Source organism: Athene cunicularia, assembly GCF_003259725.1.
Source record: "Athene cunicularia isolate RWA chromosome 28 unlocalized genomic scaffold, athCun1 chr28_part2, whole genome shotgun sequence".
Classification (NCBI taxonomy): Eukaryota; Metazoa; Chordata; class Aves; order Strigiformes; family Strigidae; genus Athene; species Athene cunicularia.
The window spans coordinates 694,244-712,314 of record NW_020799140.1 but is presented as its reverse complement, the minus strand read 5'-3'; the positions used below and the strand labels follow the sequence as shown (position 1 = coordinate 712,314).

The 18,071-nt window shown below is 49.7% G+C and overlaps 1 protein-coding gene across 5 annotated transcripts in view; it reads left to right on the top strand.

Moving 5' to 3' along the window:
* The window catches only part of LOC113489464 (ceramide synthase 4-like), a 43,711-nt gene extending 26,090 nt beyond the window's left edge, over positions 1 to 17,621 (top strand). For all 5 annotated transcript variants that reach the window (XM_026865180.1, XM_026865179.1, XM_026865182.1 and 2 more), the window contains 9 exons: positions 36 to 153; positions 2,692 to 2,810; positions 4,738 to 4,795; positions 5,769 to 5,819; positions 9,312 to 9,404; positions 11,127 to 11,255; positions 11,526 to 11,632; positions 12,049 to 12,205; positions 15,668 to 17,621. In XM_026865180.1, the coding sequence (XP_026720981.1) occupies positions 36 to 153; positions 2,692 to 2,810; positions 4,738 to 4,795; positions 5,769 to 5,819; positions 9,312 to 9,404; positions 11,127 to 11,255; positions 11,526 to 11,632; positions 12,049 to 12,205; positions 15,668 to 15,859 (1,024 nt within the window). In that variant the 3' untranslated portion in view covers positions 15,860 to 17,621. The remainder of the gene's footprint in view (positions 1 to 35; positions 154 to 2,691; positions 2,811 to 4,737; positions 4,796 to 5,768; positions 5,820 to 9,311; positions 9,405 to 11,126; positions 11,256 to 11,525; positions 11,633 to 12,048; positions 12,206 to 15,667) is intronic.
* Positions 17,622 to 18,071: the final 450 nt, after the last annotated feature.

Here is an 18,071-nt window from a genome sequence, read left to right as displayed (position 1 = left end):
TGGTTTTGGCTGGACCTTTATCTTTTCTTTTGCAGAGCCATAGCGCTGCCCCTCAGTAGCAAACTGGGCGTGAAAGACAAGCAGAGACCAAAAGCTCAGCCTATCCCTGTCCTGGAAACATTCTACAGTACACGCTGCAAGAACCCCGAAGAGGCAAGTCCTTTCTTTTGCTTTCCTTTTGCTTGCCCTTGTGTCTTTAGCCAAATAAAATCACATTTGGAATCCTGAAGTTTGGTAATGCCACTCATATTTGGAAGCTCAACAAACCAGCAGGAACCACTGTAGTGCTGGCCACCCGAGACCAGCCAGCCACAGGGGTCACTCTGCAGGTGCCATCAGCTATCTGTTCTGCTTCGGAACACGGGGGAGTAGCAGCTTTTTATAGGTAGCATTCAAAAAATTGAAATCCCAAACTTCCGTGGACAGGAAACTGTTCTCCCAATGGAAATAATGACAGCTGGTGTTCCCTCTTGTGTTTGCCTTATACACGGCACGAGCGGAAGCACGGGAGGTTCTGTCTGAACACCAGGGAACGTGTTCTTACTGTGAGGGTGACCAGGCACTGGAACAGATTGCCCAGAGAGGTCGTGGAATATCCTTGGGGATGCTCAGGAGCTGTCTGGACGTGGTCCTGGGCAACCAACTCTGGGTAGCTGTTTGAGCAGGGGGGTTGGACGATGACCTCCAGGGGTCCCTTCCAACCCCAGCCATTCGGTGATGTTGTCTTTCCATATATCAGCAAACCCCTGTCGCGTCAGCTGCCTTACTGACTCCACGTTGCTGGTCCCTGCAGCTCGGCAGGTGTGGGTTGCTCGGAGGAGCTCTGGGGTGGGTCATTCTGCTGCTGTCCAGTCCATGGGTTTGAGATTGGCCTTTCAGGAAGCCAACCAAAGTCTTGGCCGTCACCACAAAGATTGTAAGGAGCGTCAGAAAACTGCAGATGGTGGGTAGTTTTCCCATGAGAGATCAAAAGATTGAACTTGAAGAACTTGGCAGGATAATCCAGAGTTCTAATGGCTGCTGAGGGGAAAAAGCATTGGCAGGATTGTGAATGACAGGCAGTATTAGGGTTTACCCTTGTCCGTGAATCCCTGGGTGTGACCCTTGCGGTAGGGAAAGGAATCAGATTTTCTTGCAGCTCCTTTTTGCAGGCTTTCTTAGCCTAGAAGCAAAAAGCTATTAATCCTCCCCAAGGATGTATGAGCAGGGGGCCGGGGTTCCAGTCACAAGGGGAAGTCCTGGCACGAACGTGTTGCTGCCTTGAGAAGGCTGTTGCAGCACGGTTCATAACTGCAGCGGGGCACGAGGAACCCCAGGACGCTCAGTGCCAGCTTCAAAGTAAAAGAATGGAAGCTAAAATAAAAATGCACAGCCAGCCTTTCTCCCCGGCAGCGGGAAGGAGTGTTCTCGGGAACACTTGTCAGCACGGTGGTCCCCGACCTTCCTCTTGCCTCTGTCTGCGAAAACCGCACGTTTCTCAGTGAAACTGCTCCTCTCGCAGAGATCTGTCTCAAGGCCTAGCTTTGCAAGCAGGATTTCCCCGCAGCTCTCCCTGCGTCTGCGCTGCCCTGAAGCTGGAACTTGTGTCACAGATTCTCTGTGACACCTGAGCGTATCCTCACCACGGGACTCCCGACAGCAGCGTGACGTGGAGCAAGAGCAGCACGGCTGGCTGCTGCCTGGCTTTCTCCATTCACCAGATCCGTCTTCTGGCTTTCCCTCTCCCCCATGAGCTCTCAGACACCAGCTTTTACTTGTCTGACACCAGATGAGATTCTGCTGTTCTCATGAGGAGAGTCATGAGGAATGTCCTCCATGAGAGGAATTTCACATTACGGAGCAGTTGGAGAACGTAAGTCAGTGTCTCCATTTGTCTCCACCACAAGAACAGAAATCCCAAAGGATGGAAGGAGACGCATCTGAAAATTGGTAACGAATATACTTTTATACAAAATGCTCAAACTATGTGCATCACTGTCATACATGATGCCATGAAGGTGAATGCATTCCATGAAAAACTATTGCTTTACTTAAAAAAATAAGGCTATGCGTGGTGACACTTCCAGAAGGAATATAAAATGTGACACACTTATTTCACGTCACATGCCAAACCCTTAAGAACCTAGGGACGAGAAGGAAGGTAATTGCAGGATTTCTGTGGGTAATCTATTGAAAAATTATCCCTAAACAGTTTTACCACAACAAGAGAATATCCGGTAGGAAAATGGTGTTGCCTCATGATGTCAGTCAGGATATTGGCTGATTCTGCACGAGAACGGTGAAAGGCATGACAAGATTTGGTGCAGAACTTTAAAAAATTGTTTAAGCTGCAGTAGATCTTTCTTGGAGTAACAGATTTAAGGGACTTGGTCCCTGAAAACAGGGTGTGGAAGTGGTTCAGCAACAAGCTCCTTTGAGGGGACGAGACCAGAGTTTGAAAATAGAAACTGGGGAAGTTCACATAAAAAACGTAAAGTTTCAACGTTCACCGTGAATAACCAGTTTCTTATGAGGGGAGTGGAAAGACTTACACCGAGAACAGACAGCTTTCTGAAAGATGCCTTAAGCTTGAAGAGATTCGGGCTTGCCGGGAGCCTGCCTCTGGGCTCTGGGGGTCAGACGAGACGCCTGTGCTGCCCCTTCTGACCTTCAGACCTGGCCCTGAACCCTGCTGCCTCACCTGTTTTCCAGGGTGAGCTGATGGCTTTAGCCAAACGGTGCGACCTGCCGGTGAGGAAGGTGGAGAGGTGGTTCCGGTGCCGGAGGAACACAGACCGACCCAGCCTGCCGAAGAAGTTTTGCGAGGCCTGGTGAGCGGGAGCACAAGCCATGAGTGGCGGGGCCCTTTCCCTGAAACTGAGCTCCACGGGCAGCTCAGCACCTCCCCGCTGCCCTCCGCCCTGCGCCGAGAGCATCCCGGGTCTTCCCTACCCCACCCGGTGCTTCTGCTGCTTCTCCGTTACTGAAGCGTTCCTTGCTTTCCCCCTTTATTTTCACTCCCAAGTCTCACCTTTTATTCCTGTCTCACCTTTATTCCTTATGGGGCCTCCGCTTCTGACTTTGTGAGACTGGCATTCTGCTTTGAAACGCAATTGTGCCTGAAAAAAACCTCCTCACTGGTCTGCATCTTACTGCTTCCTCCTGCTTTGCCTCCAGAATAGTCGGCCTTACTCTTGCCTTTCCCGTGCCTTCCCTTTGCCTCACTGCAGGCTGATTCCTTCTGGGCATCTTTTCTGCATCTTTTCCGCGTGGCGTTGCTTTCAAAAGTCAGGGGCTGTGGGCTGGACTGTGCTCTGCTGTCAGTTGACTTCAGCATCCTGTCAGGCAACACCCAGCGCCCTTTCATGGCGGCAGAGAAAGGAGCCTGCATGAGAGCCTGGGTTTTCCAAAGGGCAAAACTACTCTTGAAAACAGATGTGTAAAATCTTCCTTAATTACGTGGAGGCACAAAATACATCTGTCAGCCGGTTCTGTGCCTGTTAGTCCTGACTAAGCTTTCCACAGGAAAGGAGGATCCCCCTGAGCTTGGCTGAAATGCCGTACGCGTGAGTGGGTGCTCTGCCTTTGACGTCAGGAACAGCTTCTTGCGGGAGAGCCCCAGAGATGAAAGAAACCAGTAAATATCTGCAGTGCTGTTCATCTGTCTAGAAGTGTGTATCCATAGAGTAGGCATCAACTTGGAGCTCATCACCTCGTGCTCCGTTTAGCACCCAAGCTCTCATTCAAAACCCCCGCCTAAAAACCCTAATTGAAAAAGAAAAAAAAAAGGATGTTCATTATTTATTTATAACATCCCAGATAGTTGCACTTAGAAGTATTTACAAAATCTGCGGACAAGGAGTTGTAAAGCAAGCGTGCTTTGCTTCGGTCGAGGTGAAATCCAAGTTGTCCCCGCGCTTAGCTGGCTTGCGGTAAATAGTAAACAGCAGATTCTTTTCCGGCTCAGCTCACCTAGGATGGTGGCCTTTCACCTGCCCTCTGCCACTGTTTGCAGTCGCTGGAAAGAATGTCTTCCCCACGTGCTGTAGTAGCTACGTACAGTTTACGTCTGTCGTGGAGCTCCTGGGGGTTTCACTGACAGGTGGAGTCTCTCCCTCTGCCTCAAAATGTGGTTACTTCTGATTTGTTACGGAGATTTTTGGAAATTAAAGGTCTGGGTTAGACAGTTCTACTCCTTTGAAGATTTCTCGTGTTTAGTTTAGTAACAACTTGTTTATTCTGCTGGGGTGAAATTCCCCTCATTCCTTACTCTGTGTGTGTATATTCGGTGTGACCTGCCTCTGTCCGCCGAGCTTGGCAAAACAGTTCATACGTAACTTTTGTGGGGGTTTAATGTGGGTAAATCATTACCAGCTCCTGACTGGGACCAAACATGACAGTAATTAATTAATTTACATGATAATGGATTTAGCATGCCTCATCTCTGGAAGCCTAGGAGAGAGATTGGCACTGGTTCTGCTGCTGCTGGGAGGGTTTGGGATGAGTATCTGGGTGATGTTGGTGGGATTCGTGGCGTTTTCTGCCATCTGTGAAGCAGAAGAATCGCTCTTTGCGAAGCCTGGAATGTGCTGGTGACATCCAGGAGCCACTGCTGTTACCATCTGGGCAAACTTTGAACGTAATTAATGTCTTTGCCTTAATCGTGTCATTCTGCGAGTGAGTGATGGACGCACGGAGCTGCAGCGTGGTGCTCAGTGAACGGCACTCTAACCGACTTCTGTTCTGCTTTGTTTGCAGCTGGAGGTTTACATTTTACATGGTTTCTTTCTTCACTGGACTCGCTGTTCTCTACGATGTGAGTACCCAGGCGGTGCCACCTGCTGTTCTACCCAGCCGGTGCCTGCAAGGATGGCAGGTTTTGTTGTCGGTTGTGTCCTCTCAGACCTTCTTATAGAGGTTTTCCCACCGGGTCAGCACATTTATGTAGACCACAAACACGTCGAACCGTGCTTATTTTAAAAACTCCACCTCAAAACCAAGAGGTTTCCTCTTCTTCTGGCAAAGCAGAAGACAGTGGTGTAAAAATAGATTTTTGCGGGGTAGGAGATGGAACCCTTACCTGAGATGAAAGCCGCAGGGCCTGTTTGATGTATCCAATACCTGTTTAAGGTGAAAAACTCAGGCTTCCTTTGGAACATGGGCGGCAATTTCATAATTTTATTTATTAATTTTCTTTTCCTTACTGAAGATGTAAGAGATTCAGGCTCATGCCTTTGCTGTCTCTCTAATTTGATAAAGAATGAGTCCTCTTGATACAACTTGAACTGCCTCAGCAGGCAGAAGAGGTAAGAGAAGCCCTGTGTGTGCTCTGGTCACTGAGCTCTGTTCACTGAGCTGGGATTAGGGGCATTTGTCTTCCTCTGACTGTGTTTTAAAGGTTCCCCCGGCTCTTTTGCTGAATCCAGTTCCCTGGGTGAACTTTGCAAAAGTCGTCTACACTGACACCTTCTGAGAGGGTTAAATCATGGAAAACCTACAGATGGAGGGCTGGCAGACACCAGCTGTGCTTGTAACTTCTTGTTATTGTAACAAGTGAAGCACTTCTAGATTTACACTGACCTTGGAGTCGGAGTTTAAGGTACTCTGGGAGTATGAGGATTACAGGATGAGCTAGCAGAGTGAAGGTTTCTAAATCCCAGCAAGTGTTTTGTGGATCTGGACCAGCTCTGCCTGGAATAAAATGCAACGAAGAATGTGGTAGTAAGAAACTAAAGGAGTTATTTGATAAGAGAAGAATTCCTTGCGTTCATGTTGTATTTTCTTTCCAGAAACCTTGGCTTTGGGACCACAGAGAGTGCTGGACAGGATATCCACAGCAGGTGAGTCATGCAAGAGGGAAAATTGCTGTTAGAAATCACGTCTTGCCTTTTGATATCTTTTGCAAATCAGGTTGGTTATATTAGTGACAAAAGAGAGGGCACTCACAAGCCCTCAGAATTCAAAGCCAGATCTTCATTAAGGGGGAACGTGTCTGCTACAGTCTAAGCACGACAGAGGACGAGTTGGGAGAGCAGGAGCACGCTGCAGAAATAAAGGGGGAGTGCGACTTCTGACCAGGTGAGCCGAGAAACTGAAAAAGGGGGATGCTGCAAGGTGGTTTAGTTTGTGGAGGAGACTGCGGCCGGAGGAGGACACGTGGCCTGAAGAGAAGTGAAGACTTCAGTGGAGAGCATCTAGAGCAGAGGACAGGCTCCGAGTGCTGGGGACTTTCAGCTCTGCTGAAGAATCCTGTCCAGGGGCTCCCCAAGGCGCTTGTTTCCCAGTGGAACTGGCAGCGTGGCCAGTAGCAGCGCAGCATCATTCCCGCCAAGTTCGGAGGATGCTCTCTTGCAGTTTTACGGTGCATACTCTGAGTTTTTTCACAACAGCTCTGCAAGAAGCTGTCCAGTGAGGTGGAAAGGGTTACATCTCTTACCAGTGCAGACCAGAATAGCCTCGATGAAAACTGCCAGCTAGGAACAAAACTTGCTTCATGTTCATCGACACAAGAAGCAAAGATAGCAACCAGAAGCCAGGCACTTTTTTGCCCAACTGCCTCCTTGTTATTCTGCTCCTATAGCTTGAGTTGAAAGAGTTATAAAGGGCCTTCGCCTGCTGAGCACAGGAGGTTTTGCTTGCTCTGCCTTTCCCCTTTATGTTTTTACATGCTCGGAATTCTTTAGAGAGGACAACCGTGGGCTGTTCGATAGCAAAAGCCTTCCTATATCACACTGCTGCGGATGCCAGAGCAGACGTAGTAAAAAGAGCTAAATTTCACCGAAGTGAAAAATCCGATTCCAACTTTGGAAGAGGTTCCTCTGTCCTGTGAGAGTAGCTGGGAAGCGTTTCTAGCAGGATAGTAATCTCCTGTATGACCATGCAGGGAGCTCCCATGCAGAGGATTTTACAGTCTAGGATTTCCTGGATAGGAAATAAAATCTTTCATTAATTTAAGAGGAGGCTGAAGGAAACTTGATCCTAGTACCAAGACAAAGCGAAGACCGCCTGTGTTCCAGGGATTTTTTTGGTCTGGCAGTCAAATTTAGAGGAGGATCTCATGCCTGTAAATTGAGGTTGCAAACCTGTAAATGGAAAGGTAATGCACAATTTTAACAGTGCGAGCCAGGAAACAGAACAAATAGTGAAGAGTGAGGTAGTAATCTTTTCAAGCCAAGTCTCCAGACAATCCGCTGTCTCTCAAAGGCAGAAGTTTTAAGGGCAAATCTGTCGTTCAGTGTAAAAGTCAAACCATACGAATAGGTGGTGCTTGGGTAGGAATGTAAAACTAAAAGGGTCACTCGGATCCTCGTGTCCTGTCCTGTACATTTGGCGTACGTGTCTTTTCAAGAACAAGCCAAGCCATCATAGTGGCACCCTGGGGTGGGTTGAGCCTGGCTGGCTGCCGGGTGCCCACCAGCTGCTCTATCTCCCCCCTCCTTGACTGGACGGGGGGCAAGAAATAATGGTGAAAGGCTCGTGGGTCGAGATGGACAGTCACCGTCAGGGGCAAAACCGACTTGTCTTGGGGAGATTTAATTTATTGCAAAACAAATCAGGGTAGGATAATGAGAACAGATCTTCCCCCCACCCCTCCCTTCTTCCTAGGCTTGAATTCACTCCCGATTTTTCTGTCTCCTCCTGCCGAGCAGTGCAGGGGGACGGGGAGTGGGGGTTGCAGTCAGTTCATCACACGTTGTCTCTGCCGCTCCTTCCTCCTCCCGCTCTTCCCCTGCTCCAGCGTGGGCTCCCACCCACAGGAGACAGTCTTCCATGAACCTCTCCGCAGTGCATCTTTTCCACGGGGTACAGTCCTTTAGGAGCAGACTGCTCCCACGTGGGGCCACAGGTCCTGCCAGAAGACCTGCTCCAGCGTGGGCTCCTCTCCGTGGGGTCACAGCCCTCTTCAGGCACGTCTCTGCAGGCTGTGGGGAATCTGCTCTGGCGCCTGGAGCACCTTCTCCCCTCCTCCTCCGGTGTGGCCTTGGTGTCTGCAGGGTTGTTTCTCTCGTGTATTCTCCCTCCTTTCTTCCAGCTGCTGTTGCGCTGCAGGTTTTACCCCTTCAGTGTGTTACCCCAGAGGCGCTGCCCCCGGCACTGATGGGCTCAGCTTTGGCCAGTGGCGGGTCTGTCTTGGAGCTGGCTCTGGCTCTGTCAGACCTAGGGCAGCTTGTGGCACCCCTCTACCCAACCCTTGCTATGTAAACCCAACGCACTTCCCAACGTCTGTAACAAACAGGAAAGACCAAAACCAGAGCTAGTAATATCCCCCTGGCAAAGAGTGAGAAAGGTCAAGGACAAACCTGTGTATTAGCAGGAGGAGTGTAATAAATACAATTTCTACTAAACAGACCATGCCCTGTGCTACAGACAATGAGAAAAGAAATGCCAATTCTTCCAAATAAATCTTCTCTTTGGGGGAAAAAAAAAAAAAATCCCTTCTGATCCAGAGCTCCTGTTTGGGTAACCCCCAGAGCGTGAACAGCACGTACCAGCCCAGCAGATGTTACTGTGCCCCCTGGTAGCATCCAGCTGGGCTTCCTCCTGTGGCCCATCACTGGCGCTGCAAAGGAAAGCAAACTAAAATCTGTGAGCAACAGTTTGGGTGGAGAAAGCCCAGATAAACTTGGGAGCACCGTACTCCATGATTCTTTGGAAATGCTCGCTGCAAAGCCCCTTTAGCCATAGTAAAATTTTTTTTAAATCAAATAGGTTTGGGTTTAAGGAGGCCATATAGTGCTACAACGGTGAAAAATTACTCATTAAATAACACACACCTTGCTGAGGGGGGTCTAAACTTTTCGTTTTCCAGCTGTAAAACCCCAGAAAAATGACTCAGAAAAATGCAAATCACTGTTCACGCTAGGATTGCACCCATTAGTTTAATTAAACTGAGAAAAATCTGTGATAGAGTACAAAGTGTCTGAAGCCTCTCCCTGAATCTTAAAAAGGGAATGATTTATTTAGTTGCTACTTACCTATTTCACCATAGTGAAATGGTTTACATAGTTCTCGAAACTCTGTACTGACTGCTCAGGAACCTGCACAGCGCTGAAGAAATCCTAAAAATATTCCGAATATTCCCGGTGGTTCCCTAAATGTTCCACGTGATGCAGCAAAATGGAATTTCCCCTGCTGTTTGCTTCCACCTCAGCATCACGACTTTTTAGTCAGTAACCACATTGTGCAGTTGAAGTATTTTTCCCCTGGAGCTGCAAGAACTAGTTTTGTTGGTTTGGTTGCCTGATCGTCTTTTTTCCTAGGAAGGGGGCTGCACTTCCAGCCCTCGCTCTGCTTTATCTGATGGGTGTTTCGTTGTCTCTTCCCCCTCACAGCCTCTCCAGCCCTCCCTGTTCTGGTACTACATGCTAGAGCTCTCGTTCTACTGGTCACTGGTCTTCACCCTGCCCTTTGATGTGAAGAGGAAGGTGAGCGACAGCCTCAGGGAAGAACCAAGCACAGACAGGACCCAAACTGAACCCTTGGGGAAGTCAGCTCTGAGAGTGCAGAGTAGTCTGAGGTTTTGGGGGACTCTGTCCTTGCTCATTCCCAGGGAATTCCATTCCCAGTCACTGGCTTCCCTCTCCTCTGGGAAGTGGAGAACACAAACCCTGACACAGGAAGGTGCAAACTACTGCAGAGTTCTCAATCCAAACTTAAAAAACCCAAACTTTAAAGTTGTCTAGGCTGCACTGATGGTAGAGGCAGGAAAAGAGCCGATTCTCTGCCAGTTGAGCTGCGCGTGTTCCTAGGTGCCAGTGCCCCGACGGGCAGGGTGATGCGTGGTTACACAGGCCTACACATGCACTGAGGATGGGAAAATACCCGCGTAAATATTACAGGGTGGTCCTGAGTCTCCGTCAGTGAGCCGGGGGGGGTGAGATGATGCAGAAGGCCCGGACAGGGGCGCGGAGCAGGGACACAGGCACCGCAGACTTTGTGACAGGAAGGAAGAACGCTTTATGTTGAATTTGTACGGAATCGTTGGCCCTTCTGTCCTGATTTGCACCGTCAGCAGATCATTACTGGTGGAGGGAGAGGAGTGTTCGTTGTTGTGAGATCCTCAGTTTACGCCCTAAACTCTTCATTCCTCCATCTCTTAGTTGCCTGCACTTGTAGAGGGTGTTTGGTAGAAGAGAGATGGGCGAGTCCTTACTGTGGAGGTTTCTCCGTCATTGGGTGGAGATCTCATTGCTGCCTGCAGGAGGCATGCTTTAACCAGGTGTCCTGGGTGAAAGCATCGATACGGTAATGATTTCGTAAGAAATCTAGATTTATTAATAACTACAGCAATTTATCAGGACAAAATAATTCAGAAAGTGGCTTACAGATTCCGAAATTACAAGATGCACTCTTAACTTACTGAACGGTGCCTTAATTTATGCAGATATGGACATGCACGTGCACAAAACGGACATATGCGTACAGAAACAAAGGTGTTTGGGTTGAGTAAAGTGAACACAAAAGGGATGAACACACACAGGAACAAGGGCACGTACCCACACACCCCCCCCCAACAAACAGAGAAGGAATGTGTGAAATAGAAGCCAGCTCAAGGAAAATTTCCCCCTTGAGTTTAGAGCAAATACTCCCAACGCCTTGGCATTGCTCAACGGGCGGTAACTGAGACTCGAGCGAGGGGACTTCGCCCCGGCCGGCCGTCTGGAGCAGACGACACCTGAGGGTTTGGGTTCCTGGGAGGCTCCCCGCTCAGGGGAGACGCTGGTCCCAGCCCGCTGCGATCCGGGAGGGCTCACAGGGTCTCTCTGGTGGTCGCAGTTTAGAGGGTCCAAGATAACTGACCTTTGTCAGATTCCTTCTGGTCTCTTCGGGCAGTTGCACAACGATCTGATGAACATTCCACTCTGTTCTTGTTCCATCTGACCCCATCCCAGGCACAGGTGTGCCAGGCCATCAGGAGATGATGGGCGTTACAGCCGTCTCCTAGCAGTCGGGAGGGGCGGGAGCCACGCTCCTCAAGGTTTTTCTCTCCACAGATTGCTGTATAGCTGGGGGGGATGTGGATGGAATCACACCTAGCACCAGGCAGCCCAACAGGGAGGGGCAGGGAGGGGTAAGAGTTGCACCAGGACACCAGGGCAGAAGGCGCATTATGTATTTTATTCCCTGCCATCCCCTTTCCTCATCAGGACTTCAAGGAGCAGATAGTCCATCACGCTGCAACCATCTTCCTGATCAGTTTTTCCTACTGCGCCAATTACATCCGCATCGGGACGCTGGTGCTGGTGATTCACGATGCTTCCGACTGCTTCCTAGAGGTGAGCTCCACAACCTACCTGCCAGGCAGGGCCCGGCTAGCGGTGGTGCTCTTCAGCCAAGGGCTGGTTTGGGTGTAGCACGGTATGGGCCAGGCATTACGGTGTTTCACTCCTAACTCAGGGCTGATCTCCGGACCCAGCCTGGGGCGCTCTGCGGAGAGCCACGATTGCCTACGTGTAGATCGTATCCTGTGCGGCTCATGAGCCTCCTGGAGCATGTGCAGCTGCACTGTCGTGACCTGCTGGTTTATTGTTCTTTCTCCCTTCCAGCCAACCAAGATATTCAATTACATGAAGTGGAAGAAAACTTGTGACAGCCTCTTTATGATCTTCTCAGCTGTTTTCCTCATCAGCCGCCTGGTCATTTTCCCCTACACGTGAGTCTGCTGCAGTCAAGAGAAATGGAAAAGCTGCCTTCTGAGAGACAGGATAATTCAGCTGGGTTCCTTTCGCTGCACCCTTTCCTTTTCAGTCCTTGAGCGTATGTCCCTGCCCTCTGCATAGGCTGCGGTGCCACATGGCCGCTGCACCTGCCTTGGGGTAAACCAGAGCGGTCTGCCTCGGAGTTCGTACAGTAGCAAAGTCCCGAAGTGCGCGGCAGAGGGGGAGTCCTCGCCCTGCGGCTCCACCCTGCTTATTTCTGGTGGGGAGCTGAATGGTGCCTCACATGTGTGACATAAAAGAAGGAGGTGACCGACCTGAAACTTCCTCTGTGACTAGAGCTTTCTGGGGCTGAATTCCAGCCCTGCTAACAACACACTTTCCCTCCACTGCAATTCCCTCTCTCTTGCAGAGTGCTCTATAACACCTACTATTACTCCATGGAGATATTCCAACCCTTCTTCGGCTACTACTTCGTGAATGCTCTCCTGATAATTCTGCAGCTGCTCCACGTCTTCTGGTCCTGCCTAATTATTCACATGGTCTACAAGTTCATCCTTCAGGGCACGGTATGGATCAGGTTGTAGCTCCCTGTGCATCACGTGGGGAGGGAGGGTCCGCCTGGGCTGCTTGGGAGCACAGGGCTTCAGCTGGGATGGAGTCCTTCTCGCCTTACGGAAATTACACAGGTACATTTCTAACAGTGAGGTGAAGGGAACACTCCTTAGGGAAAGCTGACCCCAAAAAAGTAAAATTGTTATGGGTCACTACAACACGGGGTCCACTTCTGGTGCTTATATTCAGAAATGTGGACTCCAGGGGAGATTTCTGTGAACAAGGCTGGTGACGTCTGAGTAAAGATCCCAACGGTTGGTCCGGTATGGTTTGCATTTGTAACAAAACGTAAGAAATCAAGACAGGGAAGGTTGTCAGGATTAGCGAGGCCAGTGCAAAAGTGCTTCCCTTATAGTACAGAATTTTTAATTAGAGCGTTACTGAGATCACAGAACGGCTGAGGTTGGAAGTCGTCCGTATGCCCTGGCTCAAGCGAGGTCACCTCGAGCAGGCTGCCCAGCACCATGTCCGGACTTTGTGTATCTCCAGGGACAGAGACTCGGCAACCCCTCTGGGCACTCTGTGCCAGCACTTGGTCACCCTCTCAGTAAAAAAGTGTTTCCTGATGTGCAGAGAGAACCTCCTGTGTTTCAGTTTGTGCCCGCTGCCTCTTCTCCTGTCACTGGGCAGTGAGCCTGGCTTAGTCTTCTTTACACTCTCCTTTCACCTGAAACATTATTATTATTAATACACATTGATAACATTCCCTTTTCCAGGCTGAACAGCCCCAGCTCTCAGCCTTCCCTCCCATGTGAGGTGCTCTGGTCCCTGCATCATCTCTGTGGCCGTCGCTGGTTTCTCCCCAGTGTGTCCATGTCTCGCTCGTACCAAGGAGCCCAGATCTGGACACAACCAGCGCTGAGCAGAGAGGAAAGATCGCCTCCCTCGGCCTGCGGGCCGCTCTCCTAACGCAGGCCAGGAGGGGCAAGGGCTCATTGCTGGCTCGTGGTCAACTTGGTGTCTGCCAGGACCTCTCGGTTTTTCTTAGGAAAGCTGGTTTGCCCCAGCATGTACTGGTTCCTGGGGTTGTTCCTCCCCAGGTGCAGGACTTCACGCTTTCTCCTGGGGGACTTTCCAGGTTCCTGCCAGCCTGCTTCTCCAGGTCCCTCTGGGGTACCAGCCACTCCTTGCAGTTCTGTGTCTGCAGCAGTCCTGCTGAGGGGACGCCCTGCCCCATCATCCGGAGCATTCGTACATGTTTTGTATGGATTGTCTTACGGTGCTGTAGATGTCCGTAGAAGAGAGATTTCTGTCTAAACTAGCTGTCTGGACTCCTTCCGTAGCAGTAGAGGTAAGCAGGCATGTCCAAACCACAATCCACTCAGGATTGCACCCAGGCAGTGCTCAGTCTGTATCAGTCACAGAGCAACCCTAGACGGATGTCTGAGCTGCAGCTGTATAAACTGAAACGAAATCCATCCTGCTCCTTCTGACCACGGCCTGCGGTATTTGCTGTGAGATCAAACTGCTGCCCAGCATGAAATTCTTCCCAAATCAAAGGCGTGACCTGGTGGCATTAGGTTGGCCACATGCCAAGGACACAGCCCAGCAGTCGGTGCCTTGTGGGACTCGACCTCATAGCCCGGGACGAGTTGTTGTATTAGCATCCCACCGGGCAATTCTGTCTTACGGGAACTGAGAACAAGCATTAAAGACTCATCTTCATCCGTATTGTCCACATTTTCTTTGTCTGCCTTCCCTTAAGGTGGCACAGACCAAATTACTTGTAAATTAGGAAACAGGAGCTTCGCAGGGCAGAAAACGAACACGGGACTGAAGGTGCCCTCCTGTTGTTTTCCTAATTCTTGCGTGGGCTGAATTACCAGTGCTGTCATTACAGTGTGAAGTGATGAGGTAATAAATTGCCTTCTTAGAAAGAAATCAGAGAGAAAATTACTGAAGCATACCCAGAACTTTTCCTGTTTCATCTAAAAATCATCTGCCACATTTGATGCACAATTACATTTGAGAGCTTTCCATATCCAGCAGTGAACAGCAAAGAAAAATTGTCCTAACAGATCCAATTCGGTGATGAGATGTAGTAGCCCAGAGCAGTATCGGCAAGAACACAGGACATTCTCCCCTTTGTGGAGAGACGTGAAGTTCTCGCTCCAGTCAGGTCACATTCTTCTCGTGGGCCTTTCTGATCTCCAGTTCCCCTCTCTGGCTACAGGATTATCTGCACCGCCCTCTCACATGATGCCCCCTAATTCCCAGTAAGTAGAGCCCAGCCTAGATCCTGAAGTACCAGTTTCTTTCCCTCGTACAAGCAGCCTGCGATAACATCGTTGTCATTCATGCGGCTATAGAGTTCCTTCGTGAATCTTGCTAGGTTTAAGGCCTCGGCTACATTCTCTAGCCACGAATGGGTAAGTTTAGGAATATCAGTTATTATTTGTCCTTGTGCTGCAGGTCGGGACTGCTGCGTAGTTCCTGAACTGCCAGTTCCAGAATGACCTGAGGTCCAGGTTGTTCACAGAAGGCAGCATCTCCTACCCGTGTGGTCCTTGGAGGCAGTTTGAGCTCGGTGCGAGTTTAGATTCTTCCAAGCCCCGTCTGCATTTGGGTGTAGTGATCCCTAGAAAGAGCGCCAGAGCAAAGAGACGTGGTGGTGTGATCCGAGAGATAGCCCCAGAAGGACGCTGGAAGTGGAGACTCCAGGTGTGTGTGCAGCGGCTCGCACACCCTGAGCGGTTTCCAAAGCCCAGGTCACACAAGGGGTTTGCTGCTTTCCCTCGGAGCAGTTTCCAACAAGGTCTATGGCACCGTGAATTTGTCCCCAGTTTTGCCATCTTGTATTGCAGAGCAGAAGCAGCCCGGGAAGCCCACAAGTGCCGGGCTGCTTTTTCTAAACTCATTTTATCATTTTGTCTCCCTTTTAAGGCAGTGAATTAAATATTTACAGAAGTGAATTGCAGATCTCTCAGTCAGTAACGAGAGGAAAAAACTGAACGTAAAACTGTCATCAGACTTGAGTGGCTTTGTGTTGAGCAAATCCTGTCAAAGTGTCCAAAGCTCAGCCTGCAGCCACCCAGGCCGAGTGTGGTCAGAAGTTCTCTCCGTGGCCCTTTTGGGAAATGTTGAGGAGTTTGATTAACTGCCTCTCCCCATCCCTCTTCCACGTGCTGATGCCTGGAGCAGCAGTGTGGATCCCCTCGGTCTCAGTTTTCCTCGGTGCTGGGCATCTGTGGTTGGGTGCTGCTTCTCAGCCTGTACAGCAATTCCTAATGCTCATCAGGGTCACAGGTAGGGTTCTGCTGAGGCTGAAATCAAAGAGGGGGAGAGAATCCGTTTCCGAAGGCGATATAAAAGCTGGAAGGAGACAGTAGAGCTGTGTGCCAAAGGCACGTGGCTGGCTGTGGCTCAGCTAGCACTGCCTCTTGTTTGTATTGCTTCCCAATCACATCTTTCTGTAGATGGAGAAGGACATGCGAAGTGACACGGAAGAAAGTGACAAGGATGAAGAAAGAGAAAAGGTGAGGGAAAAGGAGAAAAACGGGATCACCTATTTCAGCAACGTCACGAGCAACAATTACGTGGAGAGGAATGGATCTGAGCCACGGAACAGCGGAGCCCATCTCACCAATGGCCACGTCAAGGAGAGATAACCACTGCTCCTGTGCTTCTGATCTGGTCTTTAAGGAGTCCGCCGTCTCTAGAAACAGTTCTGCTCATTGTGTAGGTAAAATGGAGTGCAATTACAGTATCATAACTGGATTCCTGCTTCCCGTAAACAAAAGTGTTTATAGTCAGTGATATTCGAAGGAAGTTTTTGGTCTTTCTTCAATAAAAGCTTGCTATAGGTTGTAAGATAGAAAGGGATCAATGTGTTTTGACTTGTATTAGACTGTACCATAGCTGTTGTTAAATGTGTTAATCTTAAAAAAATACTTTTTTTGGGGGAAAAAAAAAAAAAAAAAAAGGTGGATAAACTCTGGCAATGTCAAGTCTTAACCACCTAACGTTAGTCAGCCTTGATCAACCTCCGGAGGCCCTGGCCCGTTGCTGTTAATGTTTAGGGCTAACGAGTAAATTCGAGACTAAATCTAAATACGGGGACGGCTCTTTTAAGAAGACAGGTGCCCTGCACACACTCAGAGAATTAAAACTCAGCACAGTGGAATGAAAGACAAACGAGAAAACATTTTCTCCCCAAAGAAAATGCTGCTGTGTGCCATGTGACCAGTTTTAGACTGGTGGGGATGTCAGTCCCCTCTGCTGACAGCGTTATTGCCACAGAGGTGGGAACTCCAAAACCCGGACTGGGGAGAGTACCCACCCAAATCCCAGTTTTGAAAGAGCTGGAAAATCCAAGCAGCTGTGTCTCAACTGTCAGGTAATCCTTTAAACCCGTCTTGGAAGGAAATGCTGTCAGGAGAAGGGAGGTGACAAGAAACGAGATCAACTGGAAGGCAACGCTGATTTAAGTGCTCGTGTGTTCACCTGGTGGGGCTGGCACAGTGGGAAATGTTGACAGAGTTAGCTTGGGGCAGGAAAGGAGCACATCTCCCCGACGCTCAGAGGAAAAGGGACCCAGAGATCTGCTGAACTTTGCGGAATAATGCTTTAACGTGGCCCTTCTACCTCGGGGGCCTTCACCGAGCTGGATCAAGAACAGCAAGTTTAAAGCAGGAGTCCATGAAGTCATGACGCAGTTTGGATCCAGTTTGTGTAGCTGCCCTGTATCTTGTACCGGGTGTAGCCCTAGGCTTCGGATTCCAGAATGCCTTCAAAAGAGTTAAATCAGTATGACGCGAATTCCTGTTTGATAAATCAATTAATCTATGAAACCAAAGTATTAACAGATTCACTGTAACGAGTGCAGGGACTTAGACTGCCGAGGCCATGCAGACACTTCCCCATGTGCCCAGTAAGGGCCAGTACTAACTGGGGAGGAGGGGGACACGGACCAAGGAAATGCCTGATTTAAGGAGGTGGGGCACATGTTAAAATTCAAAGGCAATAAAATTAAAAGACAGCGTAGAAGGACGGGAGGGTTTTCAGCAATCCGCTCAGATCACGAGATGTGAACCGCGATTGGATCTGGGCCTGTACGTGCTCGTCTTGGGTTTCAGTCAAAAGACGTTGGATAATTTCAGAGGGGAAGAAGCGGTTCCAGTGCGAGTGATTTCCTGGGCAGTGACATGCTTTGGGAGGAGCATCTGCTCCTGCATCATCATTTAAATTTGTGTTTGCTGGGAACGGTTTGTCTCTGGAACCTTGAAGTTCGAAGGACATGTTCTCTATTCTGTCACAATCTGAGTCCAGCCTTGCCACTCCTCTGCAGGTGATGTGTTCAGGAGGGATGCTTCTGTATCATTTTGTACTGCCGAATGTAAACGTTCTTTATAAATTACTTTTGAAAACTTTGGTTGTCTTGGGCTTCTTCTCCTTCTTTTCCTAGCAGGAGGTAACGTGGCTGGTTGGACCTGCGATGGGGCAGACGTGTGGGCGCTCTCTCCGAGGTCGCTGCGCGCGCAGCCTGTGTGGAGGGGATGGAGCACACCCAGGGCGTGTGGCCGTACTGGGCTGTGCCAGTAGAGAGCTGCAGGTGCCTGGGTTGTCTCCTACTGGGTAAAACTGCGTTTGGCCCTGGAACAAACGACACTTCGGGGCAGCCCTACACAGGACCTAGGGGTGGACCAGGTTACTTGGTACTGCCAGGGCAGCTGGGGAAACGCTTTGGACTTGCAAGGGTAGGAGGAGAGAAATTAATATATATTTTTTCTTTTGCACAAAGTTTTAGAAAACCAGGAAAGGCCCCTGTTGTAAAACCACACCGCCCGAGGAGCAGAATGCCCCCCGGGGACCGCAGAGTGC